The sequence below is a fragment of the Pavona decussata genome, unplaced genomic scaffold (genome assembly GCF_977016875.1).
Source record: "Pavona decussata unplaced genomic scaffold, jaPavDecu1.1 SCAFFOLD_77, whole genome shotgun sequence".
Lineage (NCBI taxonomy): Eukaryota > Metazoa > Cnidaria > Anthozoa > Scleractinia > Agariciidae > Pavona > Pavona decussata.
Window position 1 is genome coordinate 425,623 of NW_028145495.1, and position 14,587 is coordinate 440,209.

Here is a 14,587-nt window from a genome sequence, read left to right on the forward strand (position 1 = left end):
GTGAGGCGCCGAGTTAAGTTCACCACATGACGGGTCACATACAGGATGGCAAATATGGTTGGCCATTTGTAGCAAAATTGAAGAACATAATATTTTTATTCAAGGATTTATATTTATATTCAACAACTAATATTCATTCAACTTCAACGCCATATAACTTTATTCAACAACCAATTAATATTCATTTACCTTCAACGCCATATAATTTCATCCGACACAAATATTCATTCAACTTCAACGCCATATAATTTCATTCAACACATATATTTATTCAACTTCAACGAAAAAATATCAATTCAACTTTTTGTAAGTTCCCGGACATTCCAACTGATTTCCATTTAACAAAACTACCCGTCCCCTCCCGGATTCGGTGAACGTTTGACACACCGACCCAGTCTCTTGGGTGCGTACAAGAAGTGTTGATTGAAATTGTTCGTGAATGCGTACGGAATGAAATGGCGCTACAACGGTCGGGATCGGGTTTGGGATCGAGAAGTAATGCTTCCCTTTTGTCGAGGACACAAAATCTTATTTCAAATGCGGCAAGATCGGCAAGCAGAGAAGCGGCTGCCTGTCCAGTGCAAGCTTCGTTCGAAGCCGAAGTTCGGCTACATTCTAAAATACCCGGCCACTAAAATCTAGAACTTTAAAACCTGCTACCGCAGTCCCGCAGTCATCTAATTTGCTTAGTGTTTGCCTCGTTCTTTAAGTGTTAATCAATTACTTATTCATCCCCTACGGGTGCGGACCGCCTTAGCAATGCAGTTTTTATACTTAGTCAATTACTTATTCATCTGTTAAGCGCGGTAGCACGGACCAGCACAGACCACGGGTTTCAGAGTAATGCACCTTGCGAGTGGACGGGTATTCTGAAATTGCGGAAGTTCCAACACGTGCACAGCATTCTGTTTTTCAGACTGGAAGGAGGCCGGCAAGTACACCGAATCACCCATGGCGCTTCAAGAAAGGCAAAACCAGCAAGAACGGGAAACAAGAATTTCATCCCAAAGCCATGACGTGCTTGAAAAACCCGAAATCGACCAGTTATCAGAGGACGGCAGTTACGTCCCGGATAATTTATGCGGTGAATGACAACATTATCCTGTTAAAAGGATTCATTGAACTCGGTACAGGCCAGTCCGACAGGTCCGAGGACCAGATAAGACAAAGCATCACCGATGTGCTGAAACAACGATTCCCCTTTCTCAGACCGGAACATTTTGACTTTGCGTGTTGGAACTTCGGCTTCGAGCGAAGCTTGTACTAGACTGGCAGCCGCTTCTCTGCTTGCTGATCTGGACACATTTGAAATAAGATTTCGCGTCCTCGACAATAGGGAAGCATTACTTCCAGATCCCGATCCCGATCCCGATCCCGATCGTTGTAGCGCCATTTCATTCCGGACGAATTCACGAAATATTTCAATCAGCCTGTCTTCGTCCGACGCCATTTTGACTGAACACTGGACGGACTGGACGGGTAGTTTTCTTGAATTGCAATTTGGAATGTCCGGGAACTTACACAAAGTTGAATGGGTTATTTTTTTCGTTGAAGTTGAACGAATATTTGTGTTAAATGAAATGTGAGTATAAATATAAAAACCCTTGAATGAAAACATTATGTTCCTGAATTTTACTACAAATGGCCAAGACGCAAATGACTGAAAATAAGACTTTGGCATTCATAGAGGAGAAGTAGTCTCGGAAATTCTTAACGACTACTTTAAATCATTTCTGTCCAGGGGTGTAAATATCCGGACTTGAACAGTGATGACGGGAAAAGGTTTGCAGAAGTTTGCGTTTTAATACAATGTCGGCGATCACCACAAGGTTTGGTAGAAAGCGTAGAACACTTGAATGTGGCCTTCCGACGATCATACCGGAAATAGCGATCTTTTAGCGTCATCATGGCCCGGGGTCACAAATATTTAATGCATAAATGGTTTTTGTCTCCAAATCATCCCGGTATGAAGCACAAGGTAGTTACTTAACAAATGTCTTTTTCCCCTGCATTTCATTCGTACTGCAAATAATGCAATTCTATCTAGTGGTTACTTATTGCCTCACTATATCTCTGTATCTATCGATTTGGGGGAGTTAGCGATGGTGGAGGTTATCACTGCTAAAAGATCGTAAGCTTACGCACCACGTGGTCAAATATGGCCCGAGTTTAAGCTGGTAACAGCTTCAATTCCTGTTTCTTTGAGAATAGCCCTAACAACTTGCCGTTGGATTCAGAACTGCACCGCAAGTATTCGTTAAGTCTTGGTAACACTCTAATTTTTATGATCTCGCGCGCATACATCTTGGCACGCGCTCACAGTTTGAATTATTTGCATATGACGGCAAATAACGAACTTTTAACATGCCACTTTCAACATGCCACCCTGAAGAAGGTAGCACTGCCGAAACGTCGGTGAATATCAACCGAACTTAATAACCCTACAATATACCAAAACCTTTAACATCAAATGAAGAAGACGCTACGCAGTTTTAATTATATTATCAACCGAGCGTCCTACTCAAATCCCAGGCGCGGGCGCTAAGCACCGCCGAGCGTTAAGGTTGAGAAAAGATAACATCGGCCTAAGGGAGGTGACGTCATCGGGTTATTCTTCGGAGCAGCCACGAACCGAGATCCGATTATACCGGAAATTGACCTGCATTCACTCTCTTTCAGTAGTAATGGCGGACGACGTCGGGGAAATAAAGACTTCGAACGTTTGTTAGGATTCGTTATGGTAGAGGACAGAGCTCTTTCTACTTTCGTTTCTCGGCGTCTGAATACTGACCTCAAGGATTTTACGTTCGATTTGTGGAAGAAACGTGGAACTATGAAAACAGTCAAGATTCGCTCAGGTAACATCGACCTACGGGAGGTTAACATCGGCCTACGGGAGGTTAACGTCGACCTAAGGGAGGTACGTTTTATAGCACCACGTTTGTATCGTATGTGTTATACTGGCACAATCGTACACATTGAAAGCTTATTTGCAAGCATTAAAACTTACAATCTTGCAGGAGCTTTTCTAATCATTGACCTGAGTGTCATTTCATTTATTAATAACTCATAACATCCACCTACAGGAGGTTAACATCTACCTAAGGGAGGTACAGTGGCTCACAGTGTACATTTTATAACTTATGTATTATAAAAGTCAATTCATAGGCATAGAAGCTTACTCTCTAGCAGGGAAACTTGAGATCATAAGGAGCTTTTCTATCATTGACTTGAATTTCATAAATATTTTCATTTTTACCAACTCATAACATCCGCCTATAGGAGGTAAACATGTACCTAAGGGAGGTTATGGTATTATAATAAGGAAGGATGGACTTGTAGAAGGCTTATGAATCTTAAGGGGCTTTTGCATTTCGTGTACATGCCATTTTAGAATAAATTTATTTGTAAATAACAATAATTATTATTATTATTATTATTATTATTATTATTATTATTATTATTATTATTATTATTATTATTATTATTATTATTTGAAAAGCCTTTTAATCTCACTAGAATGAGATAAATGAGAGTTTTCTCATTTTTTTATTTACACTCATAACATGGAATACAGTGAAAGGCAATTGTTCTCTTGTTGTTGTTGTCATTTTTTTCTTGGTTGACCCCATCAACCTGTAATTTCCACATTAAATTTTGCTAGAAGTGACTGTTTATGACTGTAGAAATGATAGATCATTTTTAAAAAATATAACCCTAAATATGTCAGAATTTATTTTAATTTAATTTGTGATCTGACTTACAAGAGGTTTGACTGTTTGACTGCTTCATTTTTTATTTGCCATTAACCAAAAATTACAACATAAATACATTAAAGATGAAACACAATATTCCTACTAAACTATTTACAAGATGAAATGTGTTAAAGGCTAGGAAGCCTATATAGAAGCCTGTGGCTTATTAACTATAGGCGTCCTGGAACTATAGGATAAACCATAGAAGTTAATGGTACTGAATGAAAATTCCAATTAATTTTTTTTCAAAAGAAGAAAAAAAAAAAAGAAAGAAAGAGAAAAAAAAGAAAAAGGTGTGTAGCTCAACAAAGGGTCAATTTAACTTAGAAAGAAGGAATTTTCTAAGTCTTTTGCCAAACAAACTGATACTTTCACTGTTTTGAATTTCACGACTAAGCGAGTTGAAAAGCGTAGGACCTTGAAACCAAATTAATAATTTTCGAAGATTAGTTCGACAATAAGGTATATAGAAAAGGTTGGAATTTCTTGTATTGTTAGCGCAGTTCTGTCGCGCGAGTAGCGCGCGCGTTCCTTTTTTCCCATAAGGCCTTACGGCCAGGTGCAGTGAGCATGTGCTCAAAGGAAAACGTGCGTGTTGATGAGCTAGGTTTGTTCTTATGGCGTATCTACCGTTTTGACGTTTCTTATCACCGACTACACAGAAGTAAGTTGTCTTAGTCATCAGTTTATTGTCGTTATGTAGTTACACCGTCTTTATAGGTTTATTTTCCTTTTATTTTGTAGTTTTTGAAACCGTAAACCGTATACCGTGTACCGTCCATTCAACGCAACGAAAGTTTGTACGCGTTTCTTATCTGTGTATTAAACATCGAAAAATTCATCTGTGCACCTACATGTATTATAAGAATGTATCTGGCTTGCAAGAGTAAACATATCGCGAAAATAATTTGGAAGTAAGCTTCTTTTAAAAAGATACATAAATTTACCTATTTGGTATAAATAAATGTCAGAGAATTTTAAAATCTCCTGTTCTTTAAAAAGAACACCAGTATGAGCATCAAAAGAAGCTTTAGATATTATTCTGATTATCTTCTTTTGCAGAGCAATAATCCGATTTAAATTAGACTGATATGTCGATCCCCACACAGAAACACAATAAATTAAGTAAGGGTAAACTAGGCTATAGTACAAGGAGCGTAAGGAGGTTTTGGGAAGGCAAAAACTAGACTTATAAATAATACCTATTGATTTTGATATTTTTCTAGAAACACTAAGAATGTGAGGCTTCCATGACAAATGCTCATCGAGGATAACACCTAAAAATACTGTCTCTTTCACACGTTCAATTGCATTGTTGTCAATTTGAATAGATATATCAAGTGTTTTCCTCCTTTGGGGTGGTCTAAAACCCATAAAATTTGATTTTTTAAAGTTAATGGACAGCTTGTTTGCTCGACAGTTAATTTAAGCATTTCAGAATTCAAGATTTCAGGAAGCAAGTTAAAATCTTTGTGGGAGAAAAATATGTTTGTATCATCTGCAAAAAGAATAAAATCCACGACCTTTGACACGTTACACAGATCATTTATATAGAGTGGAAAGAGTAGGGGACTTAGTATAGAACCCTGAGGCACCCCGCACTTTATTTCGCAAGACTCCGAACTGACACCATTAAATTCCACATATTGTTGTCTATTGCTTAGATAGCTTTCGAACCCTCTAAGTGAAGTGCCACGAACACCATAATGCTCTAATTTTGAAATCAAAATGTTATGATCACCGGTGTCAAAGGCCTTGGACAAGTCTATAAAAATACCAACTGTGCATTCCTTATTGTCAATGGCAGAAGAGATTTTGTCATATAAACAAGCAAGAGCATAAGTGCTACCAGTGGAGTGATGCTTGCGAAAACCATACTGATTGTCAGAGAGAATGTTATGATTATTAAGAAACCTTAAAAGACGAAATTAAGAAATTAAGAAACCTTAAAAGACGATTGTACATTACTCTCTCATTGCTTACTACAGTACATTAACAATATTGGTTTTATTTTATTTCTTTTCAGAATGCAATACTTAAACTGCACAGACCGTTGAAGAAACAGCTTCTTCAAAGACACCTATGACTCATTAATTCCACAAAAGACATTGTGTACTAAATTCATACGCATAGAAGCTTACTCTTCAGCAGGGAAACTTGGGATCATAAGGAGCTTTTTTATCATTGACTTGAATTTCATCTTATTTTTACCAAGTGATAACAATTCCACCTACGTATACAGGAGGTAAACATCTACCTGAGGGAGGTCATGATGTTTATAGCACCATGCAAGTATGTATTATAATAGGGAAGAATTGACTTGAAGAAAGCTTATGAATTTTAAGGGGCTTTTGCACTTCATGCACAAGGCCCTCAAATTTGGAATGACAACCCTCTTGATTTAGGTAATTCGCTTACTATCTCGAATTGTAGACAAAAACTTAGAGATTACTTCCAATCAAATTGTGAATTCATGTCCTTTTGACCTCTCATATACACGGCTTAGCTTAATTTAATATTTTATTTGTTATTTATTTAATTTTTTTCATTTAAGTTATTATTATTATTATTATTATTATTATTATTATTATCACCACTATTATTAACATTAATATATATCTATTTATTTATTTATTTATTTATTTATTTATTTATTTATTTATTTATTTATTTATTTATTTATTTATTTGTAAACTGTAAAGTAATTGCACCATTTTGACTAATCTCCTGTATAAATTGTGCCATATAAGCCCCCGGCTTTGGCATCTCAGTATCGATTTATTACTTATTACCATGCACTCTCTTGTACTATCATTATGAATAAAGAGCATTATATATTATATTGTCTCAGTCGTTCAATAATTATTGTATTCAAACAGAAGAAAAAAAAAAGAGAGAAAAGTCCAAATTCTCCAATGCCAAAGGTAGAGTGTAAAATCAGTTCAATTTCTCTACCCCAGCCAAATTTAATTCCCTTCTTCCCAGGCATGGTACATGGTCAAATGCCATGTGGGAGGGGGGGGGGGGGGTGGACAAGGCATTTATTTTTTGTTCAAATTTGACTTGTTCTCCAACTCATGACAAAGTTCCACCCGTATTTAGAAGCATAGAGCTTACTTGATAACAAATGACACGTCATGAGCTTAAAACATGAAAATGAAAACATTTAGGGGTGGTCATTTGGATCTTTTGAAAAGCACACTCAAAGGTTCATGGCATGGCTCAATTTCATTTTGACCTTTACTTGAGGTACAGATTTGTTGACTTACAAAATAATAGCTCTTTATGTCATATCTTTTTGACTCATTAGCCATAAAGGTTAGCAACCATAACTGTAATTGAATATGGATATTTGAAAGATACATTTCAATATCAGGTGACAGATTAAGTAGAAGAAAGACCCTCAGTTATTTTTTTGGGATTTCTTTTCACAACTGCTTAAGGACGGTGCCTACTAAAAGCGAAGTATTTTTGCACGGTTTATCACTATGCGGGAAAAGCAGATCTTGGTAGCGGTATTGGAAGCCAAAAAGGAAATTGGGGGTAACCACGCATTTTTTAGAGATAACCAAGCAACAATTATTCTAAAAAGCAGCAAAATACAAAGCAATGTATGGCACTTTTTTCCAAATTGAGGCTTTATTATCTCTGAAAAATGCATGGTTTCCCCCCAATTTTCTTTTTGGATACCAAAATCACTTGCTAAGTTCTGCTTTCTCCGCATAGTTTTAAAGTACGCAAAAATATCCGTGTAATAGTAGGCACCACCCATGGGAAACCCGAGTATCTCCAGATGCACAGAACGTACGTGCAGTAACAATAGTAGGCACCGTCCTTAAGTTCTAGAAAGGACTAAGAATCTTTCTTCTAATTAAACATTACTTTAAAATGTTGGTCATTTTGTATCTTTGCACTCTAAGTGGTACATATATACCAATCTACACAATTTTCTGCCAGAGAGGAACAAAATTATGACCATTTGCATCCAATCCATCATTATATGGGAGATCCTCCGTCAATTAACCCTACAAACTTGAATATCAAATTTTACATAATTTTGCCACATGACGAGAGGTTGTACACAATGTCTTGAGGAATTAATGATTCATAGGTGTCTTTGAAGTAGCAGTTTCTTCAGCGGTCTGCACAGTTTAAGTATTGCATTCTGAAAAGAAATAAAATAAAACCAATATTGTTAATGTACTGTAGTAAGCAGTCAAACAGTCAAACCTCTTGTAAGTGATCACAAATCAAATTAAAATAAATTCTGACATATAAAGGGTTATATTTTTAAAAATGATCTATCATTTCAACAGTCATAAACAGTCACTTCTAGCAAAATTTAATGTGGAAATTACAGGTTGATGGGGTCAACCAAGAAAAAACGACAACAAGAACAAGAAAACAATTGCCTTTAATCATCATAACAGCTATTATGCTCTTTTAATGCACCTGCATTTTTTCTATTTAAACCCATAACACCTCTCACAGCAAAACCTTATGGCTGTAAAAGTGTTTCATTAGATGAATATAAATGGCCCAGCATAGGTCAGTGTGTTGCCAAAAAATAATATTGATAATAATATATTATATTCCATGTTATGAGTGTAAATAAAAAAATGAGAAAACTCTCATTAATCTCATTCTAGTGAGATTAAAAGGCTTTTCAAATAATAATAATAATAATAATAATAATAATAATAATAATAATAATAATAATAATAATAATAATTCTTTATAAATAAATTTATTCTAAAACGGCATGTACACGAAATGCAAAAGCCCCTTAAGATTCGTAAACTTTCGTCAAGTCCATCCTTCCTTATTATAATACCATAACCTCCCTTAGGTAGATGTTTACCTATAGGCGGATGTTATGAGTTGGTAAAAATGAAAATATTTATGAAATTCAAGTCAATGATAGAAAAGCTCCTTATGATCCCAAGTTTCCCTGCTAGAGAGTAAGCTTCTATGCCTTTGAATTGACTTTTATAATACATAAGTTATAAAATGTACACTGTAAGCCACTGTACCTCCCTTAGGTAGACGATAACCTCCTGTAGGCGGATGTTATGAGTTGGTAATAAATGAAATGACACTCAGGTCAATGATTAGAAAAGCTCCTGCAAGATTGTAAGTTTTAATGCTTGCAAATAAGCTTTCAATGTGTACGATTGTGCCAGTATAACACATACGATACAAACGTGGTGCTATAAAACGTACCTCCCTTAGGTCGATGTTAACCTCCCTTAGGCCGATGTTAACCTCCTTTAGGTCGATGTTAACCTCCCGTAGGTCGATGTTACCTGAGCAAATCTTGACTGTTTTCATAGTTCCACGTTTCTTCCACAAATCGAGCGTAGAATCCTTGAGGTCAGTGTTCAGACGCCGAGAAACGAAAGTAGAAAGAACTCTGTATTCTACCGTAATGAATCCTAACAAACGTTCGAAGTCTTTATTTCCCCGACGTCGTCCGCCATTACTACTGAAAGAGAGTGAATGCAGGTCAATTTCCGGTATAATCGGATCTCGGTTCGTGGCTGCTCCGAAGAATAACCTGATGACGTCACCTCCCTTAGGCCGATGTTATCTTTTCTCAACCGAGCGTTAACTCCTAAACGCTCGTGCGCTTAGCGTCCGCGCCTGAGATACGAATAGGACGCTAGGTTACCAAGACTTAACGAATGATCTGAATAATTACATTTATAAATAAATGAGAGGAAACGACCAAAAAACACAAAAGTTTACTTCATTGTGAGTAATTCAACTTTATTTAAAATAAATGTAATCTTTATATAGTCGAAACCCATGTTTCCTATAGCCCATGGATTTGTTTGATATTTTCAATAAACTAGAAATACGTGACTCGCAAAACCTCGCGAAGTTAGGGGTAGGTGGACAGTTGACTTGGAGTGAAGGAATGGAGAGGATAGTGCGCCTCCCGCACTGTGCCCTTTGAAAAGCCCCACTCCCACTCTGTGTTATGTCATCCCCACAGGCTATGGGAGTGATACACTGTAGTTAACAGCACGTTACGGATGCAGCATTAGAAATGTGAAGAGGGGGAGGGGTGGGTGTGGGTGTGTCCAAAGCAGGTAAAAAAAAATCGTGCAAAACCAAAATTTAAGAAAAAAGAATCCTGCATTGCAAAAGAAGTAGGAAAAAGGATTTCAAGGTTGGAAAAAAATCTGGCACCCTACTGGTTGTGAAAAAACTGACATACCTTTCCAGAAAGTCCTCCCCCTCACCCCCCCCCCCCCCCCTTCACACGTGTAATGGTGCATCCCTGACCAATCTATAAATTGCATTGATCTCCTTAGTCTTCATGGATTTGAGAAGTAGTCACTCAATAGAGTGTAAGCATTTAACAGAAGGCAAAATAATTGATACCATGGATATGGCTAAGCTAGTGTTACCCTGTGCAACGGTGTCCCTTTCCCACCGATCCTTACACTTCCAGAAGTGAGTCGCATTATTTCAAATTCTTCTTATAATTTCAATACACTGTCAAGCAGACAGATAATAAGAATTAATCGTTGTGAGTAATTCAACTTTATTTGAGATAAATGTAATCTTTATTTAGTTGAAACCCAAGTTTCCCACAGTCCATGGATTGGTTTGATATTTTCAATAAATTAGTCGAAGATGATAAAAAATAAAGCTAATCTCGCAATAAAAATGTCTTCCATGGTGTAACACACCCTTGCTCATAGTATTTCCTGTAGACACCCGGGGAAGGAGAGGGTGAGTATAAATAAAGCTAATTCCACACGGGAATGCTCGCCCCAGAGATTTAACCCGTTCACATACCAACTTTAATTTGCTGAAATTGCACCCTTTCAAGCACATAAAACGAAACATTGAATAGATTTAAAATTACGTTTACGGCAAACAGAAAACGGCATAAGTGACCACGTGACCACCTACATTTGCCGCAGTCTCTGTTTTCAGTTTCTCAGTATAACTGAGTAGTTTTGTGTAAGCATCAAAGGCCAGAATTATTTTGAACTATTGTCATATCTGTACCCAGTATTTCAATAAAATATAAACGCGAATCTCTCGTTTTCCGTTTGCCGTAAAGGCGATTCTAAATCTCTTTATTGTACTCCTTTCTTCCAATTGTTTTTTGATGTCCTGGAAAAAGATAACTTTATTGAAATCCCTATGATAATTGAAAAAGTAGGACTAACTAAGTAATTGTTCCATTTACTATTATTACTTTTATTCTGTGAACTAATGTAACTGAATTACTTTAAATCTGTTACCACGTTAAGTTTTTGCGTGTCTATATTTGTAAGTTCTTGTTCATTTTATCAAGTGTTCCTGTATTCGTCTTGTCCATCCCGCCTCGATAAGTTTTGTACCTATAAAATATTTGCGGTACAAGCCATTCATTGTTGTTGTTTTTTTTTTTTCCTCAAAGAAATTGTTGTTGTTGTTGTGTTAAATGTACACATTTTGTGATTTATTCTCGTAAAATTTTTAACTTTTGAAAATTATGACATTTTTCCCACATAAGTTTGGATGTTTTGAGCTCGCTAAATACCGTTTGACTTCATTATAATATATAGTGCATCACCCTAAAACAAGGTAACGTCTACGAAAGCCGTTTTAAATAGGGACGGTAATGACAATGCCACAAAATAAGGTTTAATAGGGAAAAACAATCGCCCTCCATATGCGTTTTATATTTTCGCACATTTCTTTGCCGTACGCTTCAAAAAAACGTGAAGTGACTAAATTCAAGGTTTCGTGGAGAACGTTAACACACGACCGTGAATTTTTGTTTGATGGTCTCAACCAATGAGAAACAAGACAACGAAACCAAAGCCAATCGTGACTTACTCGCACGCGTTTTCCCGCGCTTGGCGCCGGTTACATGTATGAGCTTCGAATTTGATTTGTTCATTGCGCTGTTTACGTCTGTAATTTTAGTTGTCGAAGAGTAAGATCCGAACCAATCTTAGGTGTTCCCCTTCTCCCATGATCTGAATGTTAATTCTCCTTACTGCCTGCCATACGTTTCTTTTAAAGTTAGTTCACAGAATTTAGTGTTACATCAAACAATATCATCAAGTTGATGATTTTCTTTATTCTCTTCACCTGGCTGGTCGACAATGTATTGATAATGCAAGAAGAAATTACATATTGATCACTCCTGGAAGTGGCAGGGTTAACCTCTACCCACTACTTTCAGGAGTACCCAACAGTTTACTTCGGTGGATATTTTCTGTTCGGGAGTTCGGATTTAACTTATAAAGAAAACCTACAGTTTTCTCCGACAGAATATCAGCTAAAATTTCCAAAAATGGGAAACTAACTCATTTCGTTTTCGGAGAGGTAACTTTCTCGTTAAAACTCTAAAATAACATCAGCTAGGATTTTCGTAAAGTTAACAACAGCTCACAAATTCACATCTTTCTTGAATGGCGTGTAAAATCATATGGAAATCCTAAGACAGGAAGAACCTTGGAGAAGATGCCGTGCTGGAACATGTCCTCAGAATTAATCCATTGAGGAAAAATTCATTATCTGTCAGGCGGTTACCGCGATCAACTTGACCTGTAAAAGAGCTACGCTCGGTATTAAAGTGGCATTTAACCATGGCCTTAAAGTATGCGTCACGGTTTTTCATTTTATGGGGGCTGTTGTGATCGGAATCTGTTTCTAATTTTTCGTCGAAAGGTAATCGTAATTAATGAAACATCTAATGGCTTTGAAGAAAGCTTTTCTCTGCAGTCGAGTGTCAAACATTTTTAAAATACAGTTTAAAATATCTTGGTACGTACCAATGACATTTCTTACACACAAGAGTCAAAGTTTTCAATTTTTTCGTGCTAAACTAAGATAAAAATCAAAGTTTTCTGCAAAGCTTTGGTATATTAAATCAAAAGGTTCCTTTAGTACTGGATTTGTTAACAATCTAATCATGCTTTTCAACGAATGGTGAGTCATCACCCAGTATAAGAGACCATCCTTGGAATGGCTGGACAGTCACCTCATCAGACGTGTCTGTCCTGTGGACAGTAAAACCCAGCATTCCTGCCACCAGTACAGCAGTGTCCTGCGCACCAGACAGATCTTTGATGGTGAGTGGTACGGTCACCAGACCACTTCTGAAATCATCAGCGCTAGTAAGACGCCGATGTCTTGTTCCCTCCATAAAGTCGCTGATCCATCCGCTGATTTTGCCCACTGTACCGGAGCCGTTTGGTCTTTTATAGTCCATTTTATGGCTCCACCACTCTGGATCTGGCTTCCCCTAGTAGGTTTCAACCAATTTCAGGAACACTTTCTGCACCAGATCCCACCATTCAGTGGAGATGCCAATGTCGTTCTCTAAGGGTTCCAGTAGAGTTCGTAGTATCTTTAATTTGGAAGTTAATTTCTTCCAGTCTGCCTGGGTTCCCAACATCTCCAATGCTGGAATTCCACACAGCGTCATCATGAAACCAAAATACTGCTTTACCGAGGACATCAGTGTTACTTGCGAGACAATCTTCTGCACTAGCGTCGTGGTACTGAAATCTGCTGTCATTCCATCCACAAACTCAGGCACTTTGACGTTTTCTTTAATCCCCTTTGCTATTTCATCGAAGAACCAGCTGTAGTTGACGGTGTAGATGCTGCGATCTGGCACTTCAACCGTAATATCCTTCTTTCCTTTATGCTCCACAAACATCTTGCGAACGGATTCGTTTTGCGAGTTCTCGTCGATGGCGCAGGCAACTCGTTTGGTGACCCTAAACCACCAGTCATCTGGCGACGTTCGGAGTTTGAAGTGGTAACTATAGGCTGTGAAAACGGCGGCAAACATTCCACAATCTGCAACAACGGAATAAATTTCCTCGTCTGATCCCAGCGCGGCCACTATGTTTGAAGGAGCTTCTTTACCGTTTTCCTTCCTCCTTTTTGGGATCTCTGCGATCTCAGTGTTGGCCTCTCTTGCTGCGTGACTCGTGAACAACTCTTTAGCTTGCCTGTCCGTTTTCATACATTTCAATTCTTCGAACTTAGATGGGGCCAAATGGTGACTGGCGAGCGAAATGCACTTGATGCTCGAACCATTCTCCGTCACGGTGTGCGGGCTGACAGTGGGATCGAGTTCAGATGTTAACCTTTTAAAATCATTCTCCTCCATTCTGTCGGCAGTAGGACCGCGTTTGGTTAAGGAAGATGTAGCTGATGTGTCACTCATATCCACTGCCGAGAACTGAATGAAGATAACGTCTTCACCAGCACAAAATCTGACTGAACAGTGATTTTTCGATCACGTGCGTTTGGTTCGATCTGACGCAATACTGATGTCAGTTAGACCGCAAAACAGGAAGCTCTAAATTTTTCATGTATGACGGGTAAACGGATCAAGTGAGGCCTTACGCTACCTTTGTTTTATTTTATTTCATACTTTCGCCGATCCACGTCATCATTAGGGAATGAGATGTATGAGCTTGTATTTCCGCCGAAAAAAACTACATATTTTTTGTACAAGTTAATAGAGTGTTAAAATCAGGCTTTCAGTTCCTAAGACACTTTCTCGTTGATTTCGTGGTTTGGATTAGTCATTATCAAGTTTCGAAACGTAGATATTGCCCGTGCGTCTGTTTTATCGAAGCCAGTATATATACTTATTCATTTTTAATCAAGACTAACTTTTCTGCTTATTTTCCCCTTTTCTTTTTATTAGTTTGATTTTTTTAAGATGGGAGGAGGGGGGGGGGGGGGGGTTGGCGAGTTCATGCATATATTCCTTAAGTAGTAAACTCTTGCATTTGAAATGCATGGATTTGCGGTAACTGGAACTGGAACTGCGTAGAACTGATTGTACCATA

At 37.7% G+C, this 14,587-nt stretch overlaps 2 protein-coding genes and 1 long non-coding RNA gene across 3 annotated transcripts; all 3 read right to left on the minus strand.

The window, feature by feature from the left end:
* Positions 1 to 5,026: 5,026 nt before the first annotated feature.
* On the minus strand, positions 5,027 to 9,351 carry LOC146476386 (uncharacterized). Its single transcript, XR_014865617.1, has 3 exons — positions 8,979 to 9,351; positions 5,701 to 7,920; positions 5,027 to 5,669 (listed from the first exon to the last, which is right to left on the minus strand). It is a non-coding gene; the product is annotated as an uncharacterized LOC146476386 (long non-coding RNA).
* A 3,327-nt stretch (positions 9,352 to 12,678) lies between these two features.
* On the minus strand, positions 12,679 to 12,984 carry LOC146476387 (uncharacterized). The gene has a single exon (XM_085114551.1). The coding sequence runs from the start codon at positions 12,982 to 12,984 to the stop codon at positions 12,679 to 12,681; it is 306 nt and encodes a 101-aa protein (XP_084970677.1).
* Positions 12,985 to 13,017: 33 nt separating this feature from the next.
* LOC146476388 (uncharacterized) lies at positions 13,018 to 13,953 on the minus strand. The gene has a single exon (XM_085114550.1). The coding sequence runs from the start codon at positions 13,951 to 13,953 to the stop codon at positions 13,018 to 13,020; it is 936 nt and encodes a 311-aa protein (XP_084970676.1).
* Positions 13,954 to 14,587: the final 634 nt, after the last annotated feature.